The sequence below is a fragment of the Anabas testudineus genome, chromosome 18 (assembly GCF_900324465.2).
Source record: "Anabas testudineus chromosome 18, fAnaTes1.2, whole genome shotgun sequence".
Taxonomy (NCBI): domain Eukaryota; kingdom Metazoa; phylum Chordata; class Actinopteri; order Anabantiformes; family Anabantidae; genus Anabas; species Anabas testudineus.
Window position 1 is genome coordinate 30797156 of NC_046627.1, and position 26740 is coordinate 30823895.

At 39.2% G+C, this 26740-nt stretch overlaps 2 protein-coding genes across 8 annotated transcripts in view; one reads left to right on the forward strand and one right to left on the reverse strand.

Annotated features, from left to right (window-relative positions):
- Positions 1-3360, forward strand: part of mtmr1a (myotubularin related protein 1a) — an 18020-nt gene extending 14660 nt beyond the window's left edge. For all 6 annotated transcript variants that reach the window (XM_026353579.1, XM_026353580.1, XM_026353581.1 and 3 more), the window contains 5 exons: positions 787-879; positions 1046-1159; positions 1246-1289; positions 1371-1503; positions 1819-3360. In XM_026353579.1, the coding sequence (XP_026209364.1) occupies positions 787-879; positions 1046-1159; positions 1246-1289; positions 1371-1503; positions 1819-1983 (549 nt within the window). In that variant the 3' untranslated portion in view covers positions 1984-3360. The remainder of the gene's footprint in view (positions 1-786; positions 880-1045; positions 1160-1245; positions 1290-1370; positions 1504-1818) is intronic.
- cd99l2 (CD99 molecule-like 2) lies at positions 2295-25335 on the reverse strand. Of its 2 annotated transcripts, XM_026353586.1 has the most exons (10): positions 25205-25335; positions 24016-24072; positions 23121-23168; positions 21986-22096; positions 21325-21405; positions 18758-18826; positions 17555-17605; positions 17340-17459; positions 15037-15102; positions 2295-9167 (listed from the first exon to the last, which is right to left on the reverse strand). In XM_026353586.1, the coding sequence occupies exons 1-10, from the start codon at positions 25254-25256 to the stop codon at positions 9106-9108; spliced, it is 717 nt and encodes a 238-aa protein (XP_026209371.1). In that variant the 5' UTR covers positions 25257-25335; the 3' UTR covers positions 2295-9105. The 2 variants fall into 2 exon arrangements, with proteins under 2 accessions (XP_026209371.1, XP_026209372.1); XM_026353587.1 differs by lacking the exon at positions 17340-17459.
- Positions 25336-26740: the final 1405 nt, after the last annotated feature.

Below are 26740 nucleotides of genomic sequence, written 5' to 3' on the forward strand. Positions count from 1 at the left end.
ACCAGGCACGACTTTTTCCACCCAAGAGGAACGATCTCCAGATGCAGGCTGAGGTTGAAGATGTGTTGGAGAACAACACATAGCTGAGGAGCACAGGCTTTCAGCATCCTAGGGCTGACTCCATCTGGACCTGCAGACTTTGTGGGGTGAAGTCTCTTCAGCTCTCTGCTCACCTGCTCAGCTGAGATCATTTGGGTGGTGGCTGAGTTGTGTGGGGGAGGGACTGAGGAGCGGGTAGTTAACCGTCAGTCCATCAATGTCCTCACCATGAGGCTCACAGAGAGTCTTCCAGTCTGTCTCTTCAAAGCAACACTGCAGGGCAGAGTGTGCCATTTCAAATAAATATCAATGTTTCAGATATGATATCCACATACAGACTGAATGTTAACGTGTTAGAAATGAACACCACATGAAAACAGCTTCTTGTTTACAAACTTACTTCCTGTAGTGGAAGAATTAGGAAGACAGTAGTACAGAGAACAGATCACCTAGCTACTGCCTGTTCACTGTATGTTACAACTGTATTCTTGTATATGTTTCCCACCATTTTATGTTCACTAATTACTGCAGGAGAGACCTCAGTAGTAATTAAAAATTGTAAACATTGCATTTTGTGTTAAATTTAGATGAAGCATCGATAACATTAGTTGTTTTGAGGTATTTAATTTGTTCTTTGATTTGTTGCAGTATGCTGAATGTTTCATTTTGTCAAGAAACCTTGTTTACAATGGGGTTGAATAATTTTTAGTGCAACTGTCTGTTAAAAGTATCTTGTTCTTGTTGTAGCGTGTGGGCCATGGCGATAAGAACCACGCTAATTCAGAGCGCTCCCCTCTCTTTGTCCAGTTCATCGACTGTGTTTGGCAGATGACTCAGCAGGTGAGACTGAGGCTTCATAAACTTTCACTTTCACCAAAGATGTCTTACAACCATTATTCTGTATGTGCTCAGATAAATGGACGAACCTATTGATGTGCATAGGCTCAGCTGTAGGCATTGAGAAGCTGCCAGTCTCCTCCTGTAATTACTTCTCTTCTGACTGCAGTTCCCAGCAGCCTTTGAGTTCAACGAGCTGTTCCTGATCACAGTGCTGGACCATCTCTACAGCTGTCTGTTTGGTACATTCCTTTACAATAGTGAAGAGGAAAGGACTGCCAAGGTATGTAAGAACTCTTTGGTGCAGTAGGGCTCATGGGTCAAAAAGGCCATTGTAACCATTAAATTGTGTCATTCTGTGTCATGCAGAAGGTGCAGACCAAGACTGTGTCACTGTGGTCGTACATTAACAGGTTAGATGTCTTCCTGATTCATATGGTGGGTTGAGTGGAGTGTGAGTTATTTTTTCACTGTTTAATGTTGTCTCCTACTAGCCAACCCGAGGACTTTACAAACCCCTTCTTTGTGGACTATGAGCACCATGTTCTATACCCATTAGTTTCCTCCAGACACCTGGAGTTGTGGACAAGCTACTATGCTCGCTGGAACCCACGCATGAGACCACAGGTACACTGCTGTTGTGCTGGGTAATGGAGAGGGTGGGGGGTTTAAAAACACTAGAAATAAGAAGTTAAATCATTACAACAAATATCATGTCTGTACCCTTCTCATGCTGGTTCTGGCCAAAGCTTGTGCCTCTAGTTTAATGGCACAGACTGGAGATTTAGCTCCACCGGCTGTTTGTATTCAACCACCTATAGTAGTTAATGGTGGATTAATTTATATTTTCTTTTGCAGATTTTCTGAAACTTGGACTATAATCTGTGGTTTAATCAGGTCTCTGTGAATAAAGTGTATGATTATTTATCATTTTTGTTTCAGGTGCCTGTGCACCAGACTCTGAAGGAGCTTCTTATCCTGAGAGCAGAACTGCAGAGGAGGGTGGAGGAGCTGCAGAAAGAGGCCTTCTCCCACTCCCTGTCCTCCTCTGAACACTCCCCCTCCCCCACACACACCACAGGAACTCCACTGCACAGTGCTGTCTGACACACAAACTCTTACACTGTCACTGTCTGCCACTTACACAGTTAAATTTTACACAAATACTAAGTAAAACAGTGTTTGTATTTGTATAAATAATTTTACATATAAAAAACATTTTAGGATAGTTAATTGTTTTACGTATTTAAAGAAATTATATAAACCAGACTAATAGAACCAATATTAATTACATAATTCAAAACTCTTTTGGAGCCATTACAACCAACTCTCCAGGATCTTACTATTCAATTAAAATAAGAAATCTCAGTAAGGGTGGCACCAGTTGTAGCAGTGTTCTTACTTGTGCAAGAAGAAATGTTCAGGAAAACCTGGTTGCAGACAAAGATGGCAGACTGCCAAAAGTAGCTGATATTAGCTGTAAGTTGGTAAGTGCTTAGGGTTGGGGCAAACCACTGGCCAAGGTGATAAAATCCAGAATGATTCCAAACAGACTAATGGCGTCTTTACACCTGCCTTATCATGACACATTACTATTAAGTATAAAGCATTCTGTCAAGACATAAGATATTTTTCAAAGTGTGTCCAACACTATGCTGTGAGTTTTGTCTGTATATAGCAGAGAGAATCATGATTATGAATAAAAGCCAGTTGTTGTTCAGTGTTACATAGTAATGTTTTACTCACAGGAATATTAACTAGTACAGAACAGGATCTTCCTGTGTTTATTTTCTTGTTCCTCCTGCCAGATCCACTTAAACACTGGTCTCATATGACTTGTACTTATGCATTTCAGTACAAGCATTTCAGTTCACTTGGGAGTTTACAAATTGGTCCACTAAATTGAGAGATTTGAAAATGCCATAACATGTGGAAACAACTTACTACTTCCTGCAATCTGTGATCTTTGTCTGCAGAACACTCTCAGGGCTGTTATTGTGTTATGTCATAACAGCAACGCATCTCATTTCATAAGATGCGTTGCAAATAACTGTAGTTATCTTATTATTATTATTATTTGGGTAAAGCAACTGCATACTTCCTCACACTTCCTTACTTTGTTACTTAAATGATCAGCGATCTGTTTCCTCAAAACAACATCAGCACGTCCACAGTTTTCCTACAGTCATAACTGTACTGTATTTCTGTTTGGCCTGTATGGTCTGTTTAAACTGCTTTTCCTCTTCACAGTCTAAGCTGTTGCTTAAAAAACATTTCATTTGGTTTATGTTGTGTTTCTGTTAGTCATGTCACTGAACCCCAAGTCCCCAAAGCAAGTGTCTGTTATTTTGTCATTGCCACTTTGTCTTTTACTGTTTTGCTGTGTAATCTCTAAATCACCTGTGGAAACTAAGTGTAAATTTTGTCTTTTTATGTCTGATATGTGTAGAATACAAACTCTAAACAAGCTGCAAGCACTTCTGACATTCCATTTGAAAAATAAAAAGGAACAATCGGAAACTCCAGCCTTTTTATTGTCTTTTTCTGACAGTTTTACTCGTTTCATATTAGTAACATGTACCTTTAACATTTTGCCAGTTATTATAGTGGAATAAGAGAAAAAGCAGAATTCACAGTTAGATTTCAAGCAATGGGAAATGTCCAACAATCAGTTCAGCGCTCTATGCTACAACTATGTGTATATACAGTTCGTAGAGAAAAGCATGCATCAAATTGTGTATAAAATGAATACACTGGGTTTGTGTGTGTTGTATGTGACGTGAACAAAGCCAGCCCTCAAATATCAAATAATAAATAGCTTTGCTGGACCCTTGTACTTTTTACTTCTGAAATAAAAATGTGACTTTTTCTGGATCAAAAGGTGAAAAGGTGAGGGTGCAGGGTCTTTGCAGGCTCTGCAGTAACAGGCACTAGTGCACGGCAGAGACAGTTGGTGGCAGCGTGTTGACAGATCATGTAACTGTAGCCAGGCAGCTGGTCTCCTCTGTGAACTTCAAGATAACATCTGCTGAGTCCAATCTCAGGATCAATATTCAGCCAGGCACTTCATATCTGATCTTTTACACATGCTTATTTCATAGTAACACAAAACTATATTTGAGGAAGAATTCACTCAATGATCTTGGCTCGCTAATGTGATTAATCTATATGTTGTTTATCTATATTTGGTTTGACAGCTGTTTGATGTGCAGCCATGTTCTTGATGCAATTGACATTACTTCTAGAATAAAGTTTTTCCTCATCAATTCTATAATCAAACTAAATATAATCCTCTCTGACAGTGTGATTACATGTTGCTGGTTGCTAATCTAGACAATATTTAAACTTTTAAGCAAGCATATAGGACTATAGTATCATGGGATTGTACTGGTCTTCATAATATCTATTAAGACCAGTCTGATCACCTGCTGTCTGACAGGAGATATTGAATGTTAAAGTGCCCTTATTATGCATTGGATCTTACAAAACAGGCCCTTGAAGTCCCCAAAATGTGCCTGTACATTATCACGCTGAAAAAATTTTAGATTAAGGTGAGGGGCAAGTAAAAAAGTAAAAATGTGTGCAAATAGACCCCCTCCAAAGCGACCGATTTTGCATATCTTCTTCTCTGGATTATGAAAGAAGCTATTGTAGCCACATAAGCCCTTTAGCATTACTGTGCAGCTAATGTTGCTACATTCAACAAGCTAACCCAGTAAACAAACAAGACAAAGCACTTGATGTTGATAACACTTACAGCTTAAAACGAGGCCCAGGTTTAGGTAACAGACTTAGTACAGCTTCAGTTCTAAAATTAATCTAGCAGCCACAAACTGGTTGGAACTTTACATACGCCCACATATATCAGACCTTTCCGTCAAAAACAAATAAATCCACAGTTGTTTAACATCCTGACAGGATGGAGGATGAAGTGAGACTTCTGAGTTTGTCCATATATTGAAAAGGTGAGCTGTGTCCGTGCTTTGCACTCTGCTGTTACTGTTTTGCTGTTCACAGAGTGAGTCTGCTGAAGCCAGAAAAAACAATGTTGGCTGCAAATGTTTGCCCAAGGTCATCGTGAGCGGTGTTTCGCCCATGCTTGAGCAGGGATTGGGTTCTTGAGACTCGACAATACAGGATTTCGGGAGCGAACTTTGAATGGGCCAGTCTGGAACTGGTTTCTACAAAACCAGAAAATGCTATAAAAAGGACAGAGTGCACATCTTACATACATAGTGTGTGTCTACATGCATCATAGAATCACATAAATGTGCCAAAATCAACAAAGAGTTGACTTTGCATAATATGAGCACTTTAAAGCAACAATCATTTACACGTTTTGTACAATATCAGAGACATAAAAAGGACCTCTACGTTTTCACACACTATTCTAACAACGAAGAGAAAAGAAATGTTGCCAATAAGAAGGTGACAATATGTGTTACATTCAGATAAAAGCCCAGATTCCATTATTTTTCTTCATGAGAAGACCTTATTCTTACAAAAACACCATGCCATCCCATGCTATAAAGGCAAGGTGAATCTCAATCAGTGCTACATCTTTGGTGAATGTGTAGTTTTGCAACAAGCCAAGGGTTTTTTATTTAACTCATAGTCCCTGAACACAACATACTATAGTCAGTTTTAAAAAGCAGCTTTTTTGTCCTGGCTTTATTGTATTTATGTAAATGATCTAGTCCAGGGCCAGTTGAGACTCTGAAGACCCCACACTGCTTCATTCTCAATCAGATGAAGTGTTGCAGTATTGAACACCAGTCTATTGGCATCGGGTTGCACAAAGATCTGTTATGCAGTTGACTGATAAAGGCCTATCTCAGATGTGAAGCTCCATAAGTGGTGAGGATCTTCACAGATCTTTAGTGAATTGAGACTGACTAGCAGCTCACTGTGGGTATAAGCAGCAACACACAATCACACAATCTGCGCTCTTTCCAATCAATGCCTTCCATCGCACACAACATAAGACATTGTTGATATTACATGAAATATTAGACAACATAGAAAACAGTGATTTCAGAAAGCCCATGTCTCCCAGATAAAAGCTTCCTTCAGTTTCTTTGACAAAAAAACTAAACAAAAAAAAACAAAACAAAAAACAACAAAGCACAGCAGTACAGAACATTCACACTCAGCAGGAAGCTGTTACTATCTACAAAAGTTGTCCTACTGAAAAATCAAGTTGGCTACAAAGTAAACAAAGAGTGTAAACACACACACACACACAAACACTATAAAGATTCTAGACTAATATGGAGCATAAATATTCCCAACTCTGCTATGAGTACAAACAACAGCTCACTCTAATATGTACGACTATCACACAAGCTATTACTCCAAAGGCTAAAGCTACTAATGCTAATAGCATCTACACAGCTAAAGCTGAATTCTACTTGTTAAAATGCATGTTTTCTTTAGTATTGTGTCCACTGAGTCACAGTCCTGTCTGGCAGCATAAAACATCACACCTTCCCTGGAATGATCATGGTCATGTCATCAGCGGTACCACTACATCATCTATGCACTCTTGTTAATCTTTTTCCAGTGGCATCCATTTTGAGGTGAGCTCAGAAGAACACCACGAGTCTGAAGTGTGTGATGAGCAGAAACAGACAATGTGTCAATCACAGCCAGTGTGCAGTGACTACTCAATGACCTAATGAAGCACTTATTTGAAGGTTTTGAACTCTGGCTCTGTTCATGGCTAGTATAAATAAGATTACTACAACAAAACATTTGAAAGTTGTAATCACATAAACATCCTTCACATACCTTGTATATTTATTATAGTATTAGGGCAAGTGTCCTAATCGTTATTGTTAAGCTTCAAGGATAAACATAAGAAAAATCAGGTGTCACCTTTAAAATGCCTGTCCTTGTCTTTTATCACATTGTGTTTTTTCACATTGTGTGTTGTAGTTACACACATGCACATTCATGCACTGCTTCTCCCAGCAGAATTTCTGACATTGATGGAAATGGTGGATACCATTTGATCAATATCAATCCAGAGTTTCCCTGCACTGCAATAGTTTTATCTTAAACTAGTCACATCTGTAGACTGTCTTCCTGGAACAGTGCTGGAAGGTTTTATGTCTGACAGTTCATAAGACACAAGATGATCAGAAGAAGAGTTTACATTGTGCAGTCTTTACCTTAAACTGCAGCAGAACTGTAAACTAGCATCATCTTCCTACTTTGTATTGGGTGCTATAAATTACCATAATAATAAAAATACATTAGCATTTTAACTTGAAGTTGATGCATTTTTGTCATTATAAAGGTTTCCCCACTTTAAACCAGGCTTCCTTCATCAGACATTGTTATTAAGGGCTAGTTAAAAGCAGACATGAGGGTATTTAAAGGTTGCTAGCAGACACACCTTATTTTCCCTACTGGGCAACTTTGTACATCAAGTTATAAAAAGAGATGGATGAAAGCATCCTGTAGCAACTAATGATGTACCTGTCCCATGATGTAAATACCAGTGGAAATAGTGTGGGTTGAAATGTAACTAAGCCTGTTTAGAAACTTCAATCATCTGTGATTATTAATATACACATAGCAAAGAGTGAAATTACTGTAAATGTTTGTTATATATTGTTTGTATCGCTGTTAGATAATGTAGCAGTACTCTCTCTGATGACATACTTCTGCTTTAAATTTGATACAAGACTTCTTTTGCAAAGTAACAATGACTGTGATGACTTACTATCTTATCTGCTGATTAGAAGCATGGTTTACAGACTTTAACTATATGAAGACAGAAAATTTGCTTCCTGACTGCCTTTTTTTCTTTATCTTTTTCTTCTTTTTTTGAGAATTGTGTCTGAGTGGGTGAGTGACAGCGCTGTGAGAAACACACAGCAAAAAAAAAAAAAAAAGCATGTCTAAATACATGACTTATTTAGACATGTACAGGGAACTTTGTGTTGGTTTAAGTTTCAGTTGGATTTTGATTTTAAAATGAGACTGCATCGCTCTATGTAGTTATCTCTCTTTTTACACAGCTGCGCTTCTCAGCTAATAGAGTAGAGTGTAGTAGGGTGGTGAGTGTCAGCAGCTTATGCACAAGCACTCTTGTAAGAAACCTAGTTATAAGTTTACATAATCAGACCTCTCAGGGAGAAACCAGGTTTCCCCTTTATGATATGACCTTTAAGATATCAGCTTACTCAAGAAAGCCGACTGTAACCAGGTTACTTGAGTGCATGTAAACGCACTAACTGTAATCTAACTAAATATCTGTGATTATTAAAGAAACTTCTTTTTATAAAATAATTGAGATTAATGATCCCCATAATTCTATTTGACCTCTCCTGTCTGGCTAGCATGAAGGGTTATTCCACATTATACATGCTGGGTGACTAACTCATTTCATTCCCCTTTTAAAACAATTGTGCCTCATACATTCTTATAGACATATGTTCAAACTGTGTAGTCAGCAAAAGCAGAAGCTGAACAGTCATCTCATTGTAGCTTGTGTGCTGGCTAATGTTCAAATGTGCTAAATCCCTACATCAATGTTCCAAATTCAATCAATCTTTAAAGTAAGTCACCTATAGTCCAGTTCAGATAATTAAATGACACTTGTTAACTTAGTCAAGCTTAACAAACAACCATACATAGTAAAATGAACTTTCTAAAAATGCATGATTCATTCAACACACATCATATTCTGAAAGGTGGCTAATGGTAAACCACCACTGTTATTGGTGTTCAGGGAGTAAACAATAAACAATAAAATAAAAATACATAAACATACATTTGGCAAGGTCCGATGAATTGTTGGCCACAAAGAAATTTGTGTTCACATTCAGAGTGAAAGTACTACAAATCCCAGCATAGCTACAGATGAACAAGTCCCTGCTGAGCAGGAGCCTGTCCTATAGCGTAGCTGGTTCTGTGTATGTGTGAGTGTGTACATGTGTTTATTACATTGTTTGGACAACCTGTGTTCAACACCACCATCAAAAGGACATTTTGCACAGTCTTCATGACTTCAAATAGCCACTTCAGAGTTAAGACATGATTTTATGCCTCAGGCTTAAAACATGTTTAGGTTGGGGTAAGGGGCTCAGGAAAGTATTGTGTAATATTATGAGTATCCATGATTTTGTGTGTGTGTGTGTGTGTGTGTGTGTGTGTGTGTGTGTGTGTGTGTGTGTGTGTGTGTGTGTGTGTGTGTGTGTGTGTGTGTGTGTGTGTGTGCTACACAGCATTCTCTTCAGTCGGGGGCTCAGCATTGGGTGGCAGCAGGAGGGTTTGTTGGACTGCAGGGACAAAATATAAATCACCTCTTTCAGTTATTTCAAAGTTACATCAGATCTCAGACTGTACATGCAGGTGATATGACAGTCTAATTTGTCATTTAATAAAAAAAGAACAAAAACTGAGCAAACAACACAGGGTTCAGAAACAATATAGTGCACCTACAAATTATTCACAGCAATTAACTTTTTCCTGCATTTTGTTATGTTACAGCCTAACTCCTCTTCTTCTTCTTTCGGCTTTTCCCATCAGGGGTCGCCACAGCGAATCATCCTTTTCCACCTAAATCTATCATGAACATCTTCTACCCTAACACCAGCCAACCTCATGTCCTCTGTTAAGACATCCATATATCTCCTCCTTGGTCGTCCTCTTGCCCTCCTGCCTGGCAGCTCCATCTCCAACATCCTTCTACCAATATACTCACTATCCCTCCTCTGAACATGTCCGAACCATCTCAGTCTGGCCTCTCTGACTTTGTTGCTGACGCAGGCAACGTGAGCTGTCCCTCTGATGTACTCGTTCCTTATTCTGTCTAACCTGGACACTCCTAAGGAGAACCTCAACATCTTCATCTCTGCTACCTCCATCTCAGCCTCTTGTCTCTTTCTCACTGCTACCGTCTCTAACCCATAGAGCAGAGCTGGTCTCACCACTGTCTTGTACACCTTTCCTTTGAGTCTTGCTGACACTCTTTTGTCACACAACGCTCCTGACACTTTCCTCCACCCGCTCCAACCTGCCTGCACTTTCCTCTTCACCTCTTTTCCACACTCTCCATCACACTGAACTGTTGACCCCAAGTACTTAAACTCCTGCACCTTCTTCACCTCAGCCCCCTGTAACCTAACATTTCTACCTTGATCCCTCTCGTTCAGACACATGTATTCTGTCTTACTACGACTGACCTTCATGCCTCTTCTTTCCAGAGCAAACCTCCACCTTTCCAGCTGTTCCTCCACCTGCTCTCTACTCTCACTGCAAATCACAATGTCATCCGCAAACATCATTGTCCAGGGTGATTCCTGTCTGACCTCATCTGTCAGCCTGTCCGTCAGCATAGCAAACAAGAAGGGACTCAAAGCTGATCCTTGGTGTAGTCCCACCTCCACCTTGAACTCCTCTGTCTGACCTACAGCACATCTCACCACCGTCATACTTCCCTCATACATGTCCTGAACTAGTCTGACGTACTTCTCTGCCACTCCAGACGACCTCATACAGTACCACAGCTCCTCCCTCGGCACCCTGTCATACGCCTTCTCTAAATCCAAAAAGACACAATGCAGCTCCTTCTGACCATCTCTGTACTTTTCCATCAACATTCTCAAAGCAAAAATGGCATCAGTGGTGCTCTTACGGGGCATGAAACCATACTGCTGCTCACAAATCTCCACCTTCTTCCTAAGCCTGGCTTCCACTACTCTTTCCCACAGCTTCATTGTGTGGCTCATCAACTTTATTCCTCTGTAGTTGCTGCAGTTCTGCGTGTCACCCTTGTTCTTAAAGATTGGAACCAGAACACTTCTCCTCCATTCCTCAGGCATCTTCTCACTCTCTAGAATCCTATTGAACAAACTGGTTAGAAACTCCACTGCTGTCTCTCCTAAGCACTTCCACACCTCCACAGGTACGTCATCAGGACCAACAGCCTTTCCACTCTTCATCCTTTTCAGAGCCTTCCTAACCTCATCCTTTCCAATCTCTGCTATTTCCTGCTCCACAACATCCACATCTTCCTCCCTTCTTTCCCTGTCATTTTCCTCGTTCATCAGCTCCTCAAAATACTCCTTCCATCTTTTCTGCACACTCTCCTGGGTTGTTAGCACCTTTCCATCTCTGTCCTTAATCACGCTTACCTGTTGCACATCCTTCCCATCTCTATCTCTCTGTCTGGCTAGCCTGTACAAGTCCTTCTCTCCTTCCTTTGTGTCTAACCTGTCATACAGTTCATCGTAAGCTTTCTGTTTGGCCTTTGCCACCTCCCTCTTCACTCTACGCTGTGCTTCCTTGTACTCCTGTCTACTTTCCTCAGTCCTTTCTACATCCCACTTCCTTCTAGCTAACCTCTTCCTCTGGATGCATTCCTGTACTTCCTCATTCCACCACCAAGTGTCTTTACCTTCTTTCCTCTTTCCAGATGACACACCTAGCACCTTCCCTGATAACCTCTGCTGTAGTTTCCCAGTCATCTGGAAGCTCATCCTGACCACCAAGAACCTGTCTCAACGTCTGTCTGAATTCCTCACAAGTTTCTTCATTCTTTAACTTCCACCACTTGGTCTTCTTTTCTGTCTTCCCTCTCTTCTTCTTCCTGACCTCCAGAGTCATCTTGCACACCACCATGCGGTGCTGTCTGGCTACACTCTCTCCTACCACCACTTTGCAGTCACTAACCTCTCTCAAATGACCTCGTCTACATAGGATGTAGTCCACCTGTGTACTCCTACCTCCACTTCTGTATGTCACTCTATGTTCCTCTCGCTTCTGAAAGTAAGTGTTGACTACAGCCATTTCCATCCTCTTAGCAAAGTCCACCACCATCTGTCCTTCCGGATTCCTTTCCTTCACACCAAACCTGCCCATCACCTCCTCATCACCTCTGTTGCCCTCACCAACATGCCCATTGAAGTCTGCTCCAACAACAACTCTCTCTCCTCTGGGGATACTCTCTATGACCTCATCAAACTCACTCCAGAATCTCTCCTTCTCTTCTAACTCACAGCCAACCTGTGGCGCATACCCACTGACTACATTCACCATCACCCCTTCAATTTCTAGCTTTATGCTCATCACCCTGTCTGAGACTCTTTTCACCTCTAGAACACTGTTTACAAACTCCCCCTTCAGGATCACTCCTACCCCCTTTCTCTTCCTATCCACACCATGGTAGAACAGTTTGTATCCTCCTCCAATGCTACGTGCCTTGCTGCCCTTCCACCTTGTCTCCTGTACACACAGTACATCTACCTTCCTTCTCTCCATCATGTCTGCCAGCTCTCTGCCTTTCCCTGTCATTGTGCCAACGTTAAGAGTCCCTATTCTCAGATCTATGCTCCTGCCTTTCCCCTTCTCTCTCTGCCCACGAACCCTTCTGCCTCCCCTCTTTCTTCGACCAACAGTAGTCATATTTCCACCGACACCCTGTAGGTTAACAGCATCGGTGGCGGTCGTTGTTAACCCGGGCCTCGACCGATCCGGTATGAAAGTCTTGTGGATGATTCGCATGGTTATTTTGGCAATTTTTACGCCGGATGCCCTTCCTGACGCAACCCTCTCTATTTATCCGGGCTTGGGACCGGCACAGAAATCACTGGCTTGCAACCCCTGTGGCTAGATTATGTTACAGCCTAACTCCAAAATTGATTAAATGAATTACTTTCCTCAAAAATTTACAAATAATAACCTAAATCACACAGTGAAAGATTGTTTGAAATCTTTGCAAATTTATTAAAAATAATAAATAAAATAATCACATGTACACAAGTATTCACAGCCTTTACCATGACTCAAAATTATTTATGATTATACAGTGAGGGAAAAAATTATTTGAACCCCAGCTGATTTTGTAAGTTTGCCCACTAACAAAGAAATGATCAGTCTATAATTTCAATGGTAGGTGTATTTGAACAGTGAGACACAACAATGACAAAAAAAATCCAGAAAAATGCGTTTCAAAAAGAGTTATAAATTAATTTGCATTTCCACGAAGGAAAGAAGTATTTGATCCCTTCGAAAAACGTGCTTTAGTACTTGGTGGCAAAACCTTTGTTGGCAATCACAGAGGTCAGCCGTTTCTTGTAGTTGGCCACAAGGTTTGCACACATCTCAGGGGGGATTTTGGCCCACTCCTCTTTGCAGATCCTCTCCAATGTTTGGCAACTCGAACCTTCAGCTCCCTCCACAGATTTTCTATGGGATTAAGGTCTGGAGACTGACTAGGCCACTCCATGACCTTAATATGCTTCTTCTTGAGCACGTGATTTGTTGCCTTAGCCGTGTGTTTTGGATCATTGTCATGCTGGAGTACCCAACCACGACCCTTTTCAATGCCCTGACTGAGGGAAGGAGGTTCTCACCCAACATTTGACGGTACATGGCCCCATCCATCCTCCCTTTGATGCGGTGCAATTGTCCTGTCCCCTTGGCAGAAAAACACCCCCAAAGCATAATGTTTCCACCTCCATATTTGACAGTGGGGATGGTGTTTTTGGAGTCATAGGCAGCCTTCCTCCTCCTCCAAACACAGCGAGTTGAGTTGATGCCAAAGAGCTCGATTTTGGTCTTATCTGACCACAACACTTTCACCCAGTCTTCCTCTGAATCAGTCAGATGTTCAGTGGCAAACTTCAAACGGGCCTGTAGATGGGCTTTCTTGAGCAGGTGGACCTTGCGGGCACAGCAGGATTTCAGTCCTTCACGGCGTAGTGTGTTACCAACTGTTTTTTTGGTGACTATGGTCCCAGCTGCCTTGAGATCATTGACAAGTTCCTCCCGAGTGGTTCTTGGCTGATTCCTCACCGTTCTCATTATCATTGAAACTCCACGAGGTGAGATCTTGCATGGAGCTCCAGACCAAGGGAGATTGGCAGTTAATTTATGTTTCTTCCATTTGCGAATAATTGCACCAACTGTTGTCACCTTCTCACCCAGCTGCTTGGCGATGGTCTTGTAGCCCATTCCAGCCTTGTGTAGGTCCACAATCTTGTCCCTGACATCCTTGGAAAGCTCTTTGGTCTTGGCCATGGTGAAGAGTTTGGAATCTGGATTGATTGATTGCTTCTGTGGACAGGTCTCTTTTATACAGGTAACGAGCTGAGAGGGCTGCCAATGTCAGCTCGTTACCTGTATAAGATCCACCTGGGAGCTAGAGATCTTGCTGACGGATAGGGGATCAAATACTTATTTCCTTCATGGAAATGCAAATTAATTTATAACTCTTTTTGAAACGCATTTTTCTGGATTTTTTTTGTCATTGTTGTGTCTCACTGTTCAAATAAACCTACCATTGAAATTATAGCCTGATCATTTCTTTGTTAGTGGGCAAACTTACAAAATCAGCTGGGGTTCAAATAATTTTTTCCCTCACTGTATATAATTGGAGGAATCCAGGCACCTCTCCCCACATGGCCAATACCTTCCCTACAGTGAAGCATGGTGGTGGCGGCATCATGTTGTGGGGATGTTTCAGTGGCAAGGACTGGGAAACTAATCAAGATCGAGGGAAAGATGAATGCAGCAATGTACAGAGACATCCTTGATGAAAACCTGTTCCAGAGCATTCTGGATCTCAGACTTAGGTGACAGTTAATCCTTCAACAGGACAATGTGACCCTAAGCACACAGCCAAGATAACAAGGGAGTGGCAATGGGACTACTCTGTGAATGTCCTTGAGTGATCCAGCCAGATTAAAAACTTGAACCTAACTAACCATCTCTGGAGAGATCTGAAAATTACGCTTCTCATTCAATATGATAGAGTTTGAGAGGTACTGCAAAGAAGAATGGGATAAACTGCCAAAAAATAGATGTGCCAGGCCTGTAGCATCATACTCAAAAAGACTTGAGGCTGTAATTGGTGTTAAAGGTGTTTCAACAAAGTATTGAGCGTAGGTGGTGAATACTTATGTACATGTTATTCTTTTTTTTCATGGGTTCAGTCATCGGAAAATTCTGACGATCTGACTAACTTGACCAAAAAGATACACAGTGCACAAGACAAACTAAAACAGTTTAGTAGTTCTATTTTTGATCCTAGAAATTAACATATTAATATGATCAGGATGATAAAAAAAAAAAATTGTGCCTCTGTAACACCAGTGGAAAAGATGTAGAGTGGGTGTAAGGACAGTGAAGTAGAGATGTATTTACCTTGTGGTTCTGTAGCCACCACAGCTTCAGGGTTCTCCGCTTTTACCATGTCAGTGTTGAGGCTCTCTGTTAAGAAAAAAGCAAATTTACAAAACAGGATAAAGTGTGCTACATGATAATACGGTGCCATTGCTAATAAAATTATTGTTCCCATCATTACTGTTACTACATTTACTATGTATAACTTTAAGTAGAAAAGGGCATTTCTGAAGAAATTTTGTGGGAGAGCTGTTTTGTTGCTGAAAAGACGCCAATCGCAAGGAGCTGCTGACAGATCGACATGTTTTTGAAAATTCTTATCTAAAGGACATTACTAGAAAAAGTTGACAAAGAAAAGTTGACAATGAGAAATAGTTCACCATAAAAAAGTATACAAATAATTAAACTGAACAAAAGGAAAAAAGGTAATTACAAAAAAGGGGGGATAAAAAGTGCAAAGTAAATTAAAAGATTAATAAAAAACAGATGAAGCAGTTAGAAAAGAAAGACAGTGTTAAAAAGAAGTTAAACAAGAAGGAGACAGCAGAAATGAAATTTTAATAAAAAGAAATAAAACAGTGAAAAACATGAAATAGGCAGTAAATGAAAAGAAACTTGAAAATGTAGCATATTTCACACTGTCATATACTATCAGTTTGCTAACTGATGCTAATATTTTCCATATTCAAGCCACTTTAAGCCTTTCCTTTCAGATTTTAGGTATGAGGCTTTTTATTGCTAAAATAGGGCTTATTACTGTGAAAGTTAACTTTTAGGTGGACACGTGCGTGTCCGTATGAAATGATTACCAGGTAAATATTATAGAAAGCTTCATGAGGAACCAATGCAAATAAAAAGCTGAGTCATGTTTAGTTATTGCTTAAGAGGTGGGGGGCTAATCCTAACATCTACTGCAGTCATAACAGGTGAGGATCAGTATATAATGGATCAGTAGAGACACAGACACGGTCTTTTAACAAACAGAGATACACGCACATTAAATGTAAATGTGACAAAAAACAAAATAAGTTGACTAAGATAAAGTGTTGATAAAGAGAAAAAGTGATAAACAAAAGGAAAAAAGCTGCAAGGTAGGATAAAGGATTAATGAAAGTTAAAGAAGGTTAAAGTTCAGGAGAAGTTAACATAAAAGAGAAAAGAGAAGAAAAAAAGAGAAAAAGAAAAGTTAAACAGAGAAAGACAATACAGACAAATCCACTGGACAAATACAGTGGATCAGAAGAAACACAGACACACAGACACCTGCACCTCATTATTGTCTCCTCACACAGGCAAATTCTGAGGAAAACTTACTCCATAACCCCTGTTCTGGCTTCTCTTTATTGGCTTCCAGTTTGTATTAGAATTGATTTTAAGTTATTAAGGCTTTAAGTAGACTGTCTGTACCTTACCTCAGTGAACTTCTGCAGTAGCCCAAACCAGCAAGAACATTTAGGTTTTTTAATCAGTTTCCTTTAGATGTTCCTCTAAACTCTATAAACCCAAGGGTTAATGGCTCAACTCCCTGCAATATGTCAAGGTGTCCTTTGACAAGACACCAAAACCCCACAGTAGTGCTGTCATCTACTACAGCTGTCTAAACAACAATTTAAATCAATAAAGTACTGTATGCCATAATATTTCAGAGTGGTTAATCCATTGCAATGCATAAATTACTAGGTATAATTACAGGACATTCCCACATATCCAGGTAACATAATATAAGTGAGCTTCTGTCACTTGTATATGATTATTAATTTGATCGATGCACTTGCTCCGATATGTTTTTGTATGTCTGCTTTCCCCTACTTGCAGATTCCTGACTTGAATTGTTGCGTCTGAGATATTTTAATTAATTTTATCTTACCTTTGAGTTAATCATTGTGTTGATTTCTTTGGCGAGTAGAAAAGTGACATCATTCCCTCCTTACGCTTATGCTGCCTACCCTTGTAAGCCGCCTTGGATAAAAGCATCTGCTAAATGACTAAATGTAAATGTACTGGAATTCAATATTATTTATATCTTAACAAATAAAACAATTTATGGCTTTATGTTTTAATGGACACACCATTCTGACAGCACGCAAACTCCAACAAGCCAAATACCTCTAAATAATTTTATAATGCTTTTGCTTTAGTTATTTAATTGGGTTACCTTTTAAAAACTGAAAGGGACATGGAAATCTGACCATGTTTTAGGTCATGTCAATGCAGAAATAAAGAACCTTCTAAAGGGTTCTAAGGCATCAAATTGTCTACACTGTGTATTTAGAACTTATGCAATGTAACAGAGTGAGTACCGGTAACTGTAACAAAAGCCTTACGCTGTATGCTAAAGCACAACTTCTTCTTCTGGTAGGAGATGTAACTGCTGATTGCACCAACCAACGCCATGGCAACAGCACTGACAATCCCTGCAATGGTTCCCACCTCTGCTGTGGTCTCTGGAAACACACACACACACAGGTATACAGTACACTCACAAAGACAGTGACAGATGTGCATTTGTGAACAGAAACTACAGACAGAGCAAACCGACCTGTGTTGTCATCATACTGGTTAATCTGATCCCTGTCACCTGGATGTCCATCTGCAGAAACAGAATAACAGACGATATTCACATCAGTTTGAACTGTTACATGTAGTGCTAGTCTCACCTGAATTAAATTTTCAGCAGCTGCAGTATTGTACAATTTTTTTAAACTACCATTCAAATGTTACATCATCACTGCAAAATGAAGTGATGACTCCCTTTACCGTGTATGGTTTTCCCATTGTACTACTACCAAAGCAGCCCAACACCATCACGCTGAGACTGGTATTTTGTGAGAACTATTTAATGAAGCTGCTAGTTGAGGACTTACTTAAGCACTCAATGAGATTTTTCTTGGTAATTTTATTGTAATTGCTAACATAGAACTGTCCTTATTGCTCAGAATAAAAATAGACTCTATAGTCTATAGAGTACTTCTTTGGGCCTCATTCACTTATATCTTCCTTAGTTTTTTTTTTTCTTAAAGTTGTTATTAAGAAAAGTCCTAAGAAAAATCTACATTGGATTCATGCTCATACAATTGTTGATGAATCTCATTATCTTTGTTTAGCACAGGTAAATGCCCTGCCAGTTTCCATAATTGAGCATGTGACTGCAGGTGGTAGTTGAAGATTAGTGAGCACCTGACTCCAAACAGAAAAGCTTCTGCTTCAGTAGTTGAAGCCTATACACACTAAGCTCTTCTCTTCTTTTCATAGTATATTGTCTTTATATGTCACTACTTATTACTGGTCATTAACAATAACATCATTCATTCTCCCATAGTTGTGATTCTTTCTCCCTTCATCTGTACCTTTCTGCAGGTATCCCCAGACCTCTGAGCTGCATGTTTGTGTATAAGCTGCATGAAATGCACCAGTGTGCATTTACTCAGCCTACCCAGTGTTTTGACTGTTGCTTGCTGTTGTTCTTTTCTCTCTTCACTTTCCACTCACCTCAAACAGTGAAGGCAGATGGCCCCTGAGTCTGGTTCTGATGGGGTTTTTTTTGCATTCAAGGCAGTTTTTCATCTCCACTGTTAGGTGGTGCTTTCTAATGATTCTGATTCGGGATTTGTTGGCTTTTCTATACAATGTTATATAGTTAAATATTTTTTCTACATAATGTCATATGGTCTTAAACCTTACACTATTGTGATTTGGCACTATATAAATTATTTGAATTAAATAGTGTAAGTTCTGACATTACCTTTGCCTTTTTCAGGTTTGTAGGTGTCATCTTTACTAACATCAATCAGGTCATTGTCAGAAAATTCACCTGAAACAGGAGACAGAGGTAAAGATGGAGATGGAAATCACTAAATTCTAAGCAGTAACTTGAAAATGCAACTTAAAGACACGGAAAACTGAAGTGCTTTAATCTAATCTGCTTATATGTAATGCAGTTTTTTGTTGAATTGAGCTGGGATTGGTTTGAGAAGTGGGGGGTAAGCTCTGGCTCACATAGTTGTACGCATCTTATCTCTATTTAAACTTGCATGAGAGAAATCAGAGGGCAGCTTGGTGGTATAGTGGTTAGCATTGTATGCTCATTGCAAGAAGAACCTGGGTTTGCAAAGCTTCCCTCACTCCTTTCTCAAACCACTTGTCTTATCTGTCCAATATGTGAACATTATTGTCCTCAAATGAGTGTTCCTTGTCCTTTAAATAAAGGTACACAGCTGATTCAGGTTCTGAGGTGTTGCTTCTTCTGTACTGTGCCATCCTTTTTATAGCATGCTATATAGTCTCTCCAATGTACCGTTCAGAGCATTCGTCACTAACGCTATTGTTTTTAGTGTGGAAAGTCTCTGAGTGTGTCTTCTACTAAATTCAGACGAGACAGAGGTTATTTTGTTTGGTCCTAAAAAACCTGAGAGACACTATGTCTAATCACATTCTTATCCTAGATGACATAGCAAGTGACGCTGTGAGAAATCTCTGAGTTATCTTTGACCAGGATATCTCATTTATTATTATACATAAAAGAGAAATCTAGAACTGCCTTTATCCACCTGAGGAATATTGTTAAACTAAGGGGCATCCTTACCCAATGTAATGCTGAAAAACTATGCATTTGTTACTTCCAGACTGGACTATTGTAATTAACTACTGATAGGATGTCCCAATAGCTTCCAAAAGCTTATAGTTAGAGATGGCTCAGGTTACTCTGAACCCTCTCTTAGTTATGCTGCTATGGGTTAATCTGCAGGGGGAAATCTACTGATACATTGAGCTCCTCTCCTTTCCTCTCTCCATTCAAATTTTACCTTTTAATGTCATTAACTTTGTGTCCTTCTCCTCCCGTAAGTTGTGTTTCCTCCTCTCTGTCTCCCTCTGCAGGTATCCTCTGCCTTGGAGCTTTACATCTCCAGAGTCCAGTTACTGGCCCTACTGACCTCCCCCAATGTTTTTGCTGCTGGTTCTTTATGTCTGCCGTTCTTCTCTCTCCTCTTTCCATTCACCCCAACCAGGCGAGGCAGATGGCTGCTCACACTGAACCTGGTTCTGCTGGAGGTCCTTATTCCTTATTTTTTCCTACAATTACACTCTGTGAGGTCTTAAACCTTACACTGTAAAGTGCCTTGAGATGACTTCTGTCTGTTATTGGCTTGTAAACCAGGGGAACTCAATTGTCGAAGCACGAGTAGACAACATGAATTAAGGGCAAGAATATTGATTACCGAAAAGGTGTACAACACAAAATCATAGCTAGAGCTGGCAAAAACCGCTAACAATCAAGCAAAAGGTCACTGCAAAGGCAGGAGGCTATGAATTTGGATGAACTATGAACGAAAAAAACTCCCACTGCAGAGCAGGGAGGTCATGATCAGTAACAAGAAAACAAAGACACTGCAAAAGCAGGATACTATACATTTGGACGAATTATGAATAGAGCAGGGAGCAAAAAATCTGTAAGAAATGAACTGGCAAACAAAAGAGCAAAACAAACAAAAGAAATACTAGCGAGAAACCTAACTAACATAGAGCTGGTTGTCAGGGAACACAAACTAACAGGGAACATTGAGAATAAATACAAGATCAGCAAATGCTGATCACCTGTGTTAGGTGAACCAGCTGGAAATGCTGCCCCAGCTGGTCCGGTCAGGAACTTTAACAATCTATCTCTAAATGTCAGCCCTGTGAGGGACTAGTGACCTGTTCAGTACCGCGCCTCTCTCCCAATGCAAGCAACAAATGCTCTTCCCACAGTCTCACATTTATTAGTGTAGGCTAAGGTGTTTCTAAATCAAGTGTCCTATGTCTTAAAAGGTGAAAGTGTGACCAGACTGATGTAGGATTTAGCACTAAACTCCAAAAACATAATCCAACTTTAAAAACAGAATTAACATGAAGCAGAAAACAGAGTGACAGTTTGATGAGCAACAGATGAAAATTCATTCTCTTAAAGAGTAATGACTCGGAAGAGTGTTTTGCTAGAGCTCATGAAAAGGTCTCAGGCCACTGACACTAGCTGGTACTCCAAGGAATGTTTTGACAAATGTAGGCAAAATAGAACCACGGAAGAATCTCTACTGCTGCTATTCTTTTTATGTTATGCTGTAAAATGTAAAATGATAAACTTTCTATATACACAAATATTGGGAGGAAGATTTAAGAAAATTTAGTTTATCATTTTCTATAATAGCCGGGAAGTTACAATACAAAAATGATCTGATTATGTTTTATTAATTGATTTGTTGATTTGATTTGTTGCTCCTGCTCTCACAATTTCAATTTGACCTGTGCTACTTTTTGCTGCCAGTCAGCACCCACCTCCACGTTCCTTGCCCTTATCCTTGCCAGCAATGTCATTGTTGGTGTCTAAGGCATCAGCCAGGTTAAGGTCTCCACCAGCTGGAATAATCAAAAACTTGATCAATGTAATCACACAATAAAGAATTTGACATTTGAACCTCTACACCAATCTGGACAAAATCAATGTGAACACATTAAAACCATTTTTTTTCTTTATAATTTTATGAAAAAGGTAATATATTATGTGGTGTGATCTTTGAACAAGAACCACCCCCTAACATATGATACAAGGTGATTATCTCTTACCTCACTAATAATCAAAGGATTTAACAATCACTTCTACTGTATCTGCTTCATGTGGTGTTGACATGAAAATGGGTCACACCGTCAGGTTCTGTGTTCACATTTTCTTGGCTCTGTCTGTCAACAACACAACTCTGATGCAGAGTATTACACAACTAAGTTGTTGTACCGATGAATAACTGCTGTATAAATGGTATTGTGTTTTAAGATAATAGATAAACAAGGAAAAAGAAAAATGTTATTTTCTTTTGTTTTTTAATTTCATCCAATATTAATTTATACCCGATTCTCATATGAAATGAATGCAAATAGATCAGAGTTACAGGCCTCTGGAAGAAGAAGAAGATGGCTATAAAGAAAGAGATGACTGTTTAACCTGGCTTCGGTTTTGGCTTGACTGGGACCTTGGTGCCTGCTGGGACCTTTGGCAAAACCTTTGGTGGCGCTTTAGTGGTGGTGGTAAGGATGGCATCCCCCAGATAAAGCTCTGCAGAGAACATTGACTATATTGTCTCTCACAATGATACATATGTACATTCTGTATCATTAAAAGGAAAACTCCCTGACTGTTAAAGCCTCCACAACCTCCTCTTACAGATTAAAAGAGAGTGAAGATTGAGATGCTCTCTTAAAACCTTATGTGAAACATTTTCATTATTTTCACTGTTAACCTGAAAATAGCTGCCAATTAATCATAACAATATTGGTATAAAACTGTATTGCCAAAGATAAACATAAAATAGAATATAAAATAAACAAATGTAAGTATCCAAACACTGTCATATGGTCCTTTCTATAAAAATCTACCATATGATAGAAGATGAAAAATTAATTTGCTAGACATCGCAGATGAACAATGGTTACTCAGCACCAATTGGTATTCTCAATGAAATAAAAATATCAAATACTGTATATGATAGAAATTATGAGGACTAAATACCCAATATTGACATTTTAACAATCCTTGACCAGTAACAAATGCTATAACTTGACATCTTGACTTAACATCTACCATATATTAGTCATTTGTACAGAAATAATGACAAAAGGAGCAAAAGTTATATGTGGCATCATTTTCTATCATATAGTAATAACAAATCTAATAAGGCTAGAACAGCACATTTTTGATGATCCTGGTACATTTATATATATATAATCCAACAAAGAACAAGGACTTACTTAGAGTAAAACACATCACATCACCCCCTGGAGTAATTCAGCCACACTTCCATTTGAGCCTAAAGTGCAATTCGGGTATCTAAACATTACTAAAACAAACATTTAGTAAACTACAAAATTACAATGTAAAATACTGATCTGTCCACATATATAGTCCTATTTACCAGGAAGCCTTTCTAACACTACATGATTTGATACCCTTTGATTCACCCTTAGAATTTATGTTGATACTCTTCCTTGTACTAAATCATATTAGACATCATCATATCATCATCATAACGCAACATAGAGTCAAATGGTCTTTTTATAAAAAGCTAGTGTGTGGTTCTTACCTCCTCCTGCTCCTCCAATTGGTGCAGCTGGCTTTGGTGCTGGAGTTGCTGTGGTGAAAATGAGAGATGTTTTCTGCACTGTATTTATATAAAAGGGAATTGTTTTAGTTTTGTTTTGTTCTCTTATCATAAGAGAGCATTAGATATTGTACATATACAACCACTTTAAGTCTTACAGTTTTACCAGTGTCTTCCTAATAGCTGAGTCATCAATAGTTCAGTCATTGATTCGCAGTGTACATACCGTACAAATATTTAATGTAAACTCTGTATTATTATTTACAATAATATTCATTCATTATTCTTTTTTAAATTGTTCTTTATTATTTTTTTTATATAATATCTCTAATTACCTTGTTTACATTTTATTCAGATAGTGTCACATCTTCTATTTTGCCTTATTGTTTTACTTTTCTTCTCCTCGCATGCCATTGTGTTGCTAATCTTATCTCATTTTACTTAATAAACATGACAGCTGTCTGGATAATTGAGGACAAATAAATGAATATCCAAAAACCCTTTACGTGTGAGTGCGAGTCCCATTTTTTCCCCCACACATACACTACCAGTCAAAAATTTGGCTACACAGAAGAATTTGCTCGTGTTCAATGAATACAACTGTGTTACAATCATAGCAAAAAGGTTTTCTAATGATCAGTTATCCTTTTGAATTATATAACATAGAAAGACAGCACTAATGTTTGCTGATAACAGGCCTCTGTACGTTTCTGTCAGTAGTCCTTTGTCCTTAGTCCAATGTCTACCCTGTATTTCTAATCAATTTGATGTTATAAACTCTGCTTTCATTAAAAAAATATGTTCATTTCTGTGTCCAAACCTTTCATTGGTAGTGTATTCTTGCATTTAAACACAAGTGGTGTTTCATTGTACTTACCCAATTTACTATCATCACCATCCAGAGCATCAGCCAGGTTAAAACCCTGAGGCAGGACTACAGTTCAGGTGGACAGAGGAAGCAGACATGTTACACTGAATCTGACACATAAGACAATCTATATGTCAAATCTAAAACTTTGCATATTTTGTAGAGGGTATTGCTGTGATCAGGTCTTCAAGCACTGCTGCTTTTAATGTGCCACACAGTTCCAGACCACAATACCCTGTGCCAAACCAGCTCCATGGTGAACTAATCCTCTGCTGTCTGTACTACAGTGCAGAGAACTCAGCTCAGGGGCTGCCATTCACAAAAAAACATGCTGTGTGTGTTTGTGGGAGTTTACCATTAACCTTCACATCAGATTGTTCTGACTACTGTACAACTCTAGGAAGACTCCTGGTGGTTCCAAACATCTTCTAGGATCTCCTAGGAATACTTAGAGCTTAAGAAATGATTTTATCCCTCATCTCAATTGTATTGCAGATGTCTACAGAGAATTCTTCGGACTTGGATTGTTTTATTTGTGACATTTACTGTAAAATGTAGAACCTTTTACAGGTTTCCACAGCTGGCCTCCATTATTAAGGCAAACAGGAAGCAAATATCCTAAAACAAAAGGGTCACAGCAAAAAAAACTAAACAAAACAACTAATAAACAAACAAAATAAAAAAGACATAATCGAGCCTAAAGGAAATCATGGAATTGTCATGTGCATTGCATTGTATCAAAGATGTAACTTTCCATACTCATCATCACTGAGCATCATTTCCAGCCACCTGCTATCCAAGCAGAGATATGTGGGTGGTGCCGCATCATTTTGATAATAGATACTGATAAGCGAACCTCCTGTAACTACCTCTTTATCATTATTTATTTAATAAGATATAATCATTGGATCTGTAAAAGCTAACAGAATATTTTATCTATTACAGCTGGACAGCAAATAGGAAATGGGGCCGCTAAATGTAACTCTACAGTAGTATTACATCTCTGTAGCTGTTATGACTAATGGGTATTGCTGTAATGGCTAAAGGAAAAAACAATTATTCTGAGTGGTCGTCTATTTCTGTTTCTTTCACGTCTGCTTGCAGGCCGGTGGACCGCTATTCGGCCTTGAATCAAGGAACAGCACATAAAAGATACATAACATGCAGATTTGCTGAGGTGTGTCGGACAAAGCCTTACCTTCCAGCGGCAGCAGCAGCGCAAGCAAAAGTCTCCACAGAGAATGGTTCATGACTTCGTTCTCAACATACACAAAAACGCAGCAGAAAGTGAAACAAGCGTGTCTGAATACCGGGCCTGATACCGTACAATGTGCGATCCCTGCTGCTTAGCTCCGCCTCAGTCAACAGCCCGTTCTAGGCGTTAACCACGGCATTCTGTGACATGCCCACATCAAGCGCCACTCCTTCCATACCTTTCAAAGTAAAGTGCTCTGCTCAATGAAGAAGAAGCAGTGCAGCCCATTTCATTGTAAGAAGGATATAGCGGAAACGTATTGTTCTCTTGTTTAACAGAATGAGAGAATGGTAAAAATATACTGTCCTATATAATAAACGTAAAGTTACAAGTACTGCGTTACATTCCATTGCTGTGTGGGATCTTTGACAGTTAAGGTCAATCGCAACACAGTTCATAACACTTAAATAAGTCACAGTTTAGGGCCCACTTTCTCCAGAATGAGAATTTTTTTTCCAGTGGCAACATTTTGTTTCAGTGCTGAAGCACCCTGGTAGCATAATGGTTATAGCTCATGTATATCATATATTCTCCCATGTTTTCTGTGTTTAATAAAGAAAAATTTGGCAAAAATATATTTAGAAAAATTATCGCGTCAAAATTTAACATTGCTGTCCTGGGTTCATAGAAAACTATTTCTAAAGACCATACAATTGACCATGCAGAATAATTGCATCATTTAGAATTCACATCATCATCTGTCTCCCCTGCATTGTTATCCTGGGGTTACTGCTGTTACCTGCATTGTTATCCTGGGGTTACTGCTGTTACCTGCATTGTTATCCTGGGGTTACTGTTATTACTTTAATTCCAATGACATGTTCCAATCTGTGTAGTAAAATGTTGTGATCTGTAGTGTTGAACCCAGCACTAAGATCTAACAAGACAAGTACAGAAAGAAGTCTGCTACCTGACCCATGCCAGTGCTGTTTCTGTTTTTTCTACGGAGGTGGTCACATACTGTAATTGCTTTAAACAATTTTTTCAAGGATTTTAAAGATAAAGGCAGATTGGATATAGGTCTATAATTGATTAAAACTCTTGAGTCAAGAGTAGGCTTTGACTACACCAACCTTAAAAGCCTGTGGTACACAGCCTATTATTAAAGATAGATTGATCTGATGTAATATGGAAGTTCTTATTGGAGGTAAGGCATCTTTGAGCAATCTAGTTGGGATGGGGTCTAAAAGACACGTTGATGGTTTAGAATGAATTAATTATTGAAGTCAGTCAGTCTAAGTATGAGTGAATTTTGATGAATGAATATACAGCTGTTGTACATGCAAATCCATCCATGCCAGTTGCAGGGAGGATCTGATCCATTTTGTTTCTGATAGATAGGATTTTATTAGTAAAGAAATTAATAAAGTCATTACTACTCCTCTGATTCACTAGCTTCTTTTCCAGAGGGGCAACAGTATGAATTATTGTTCAGAGTGAGGCTGCAGTATTTTTAACAAGATAGTTGACTTGTACTGG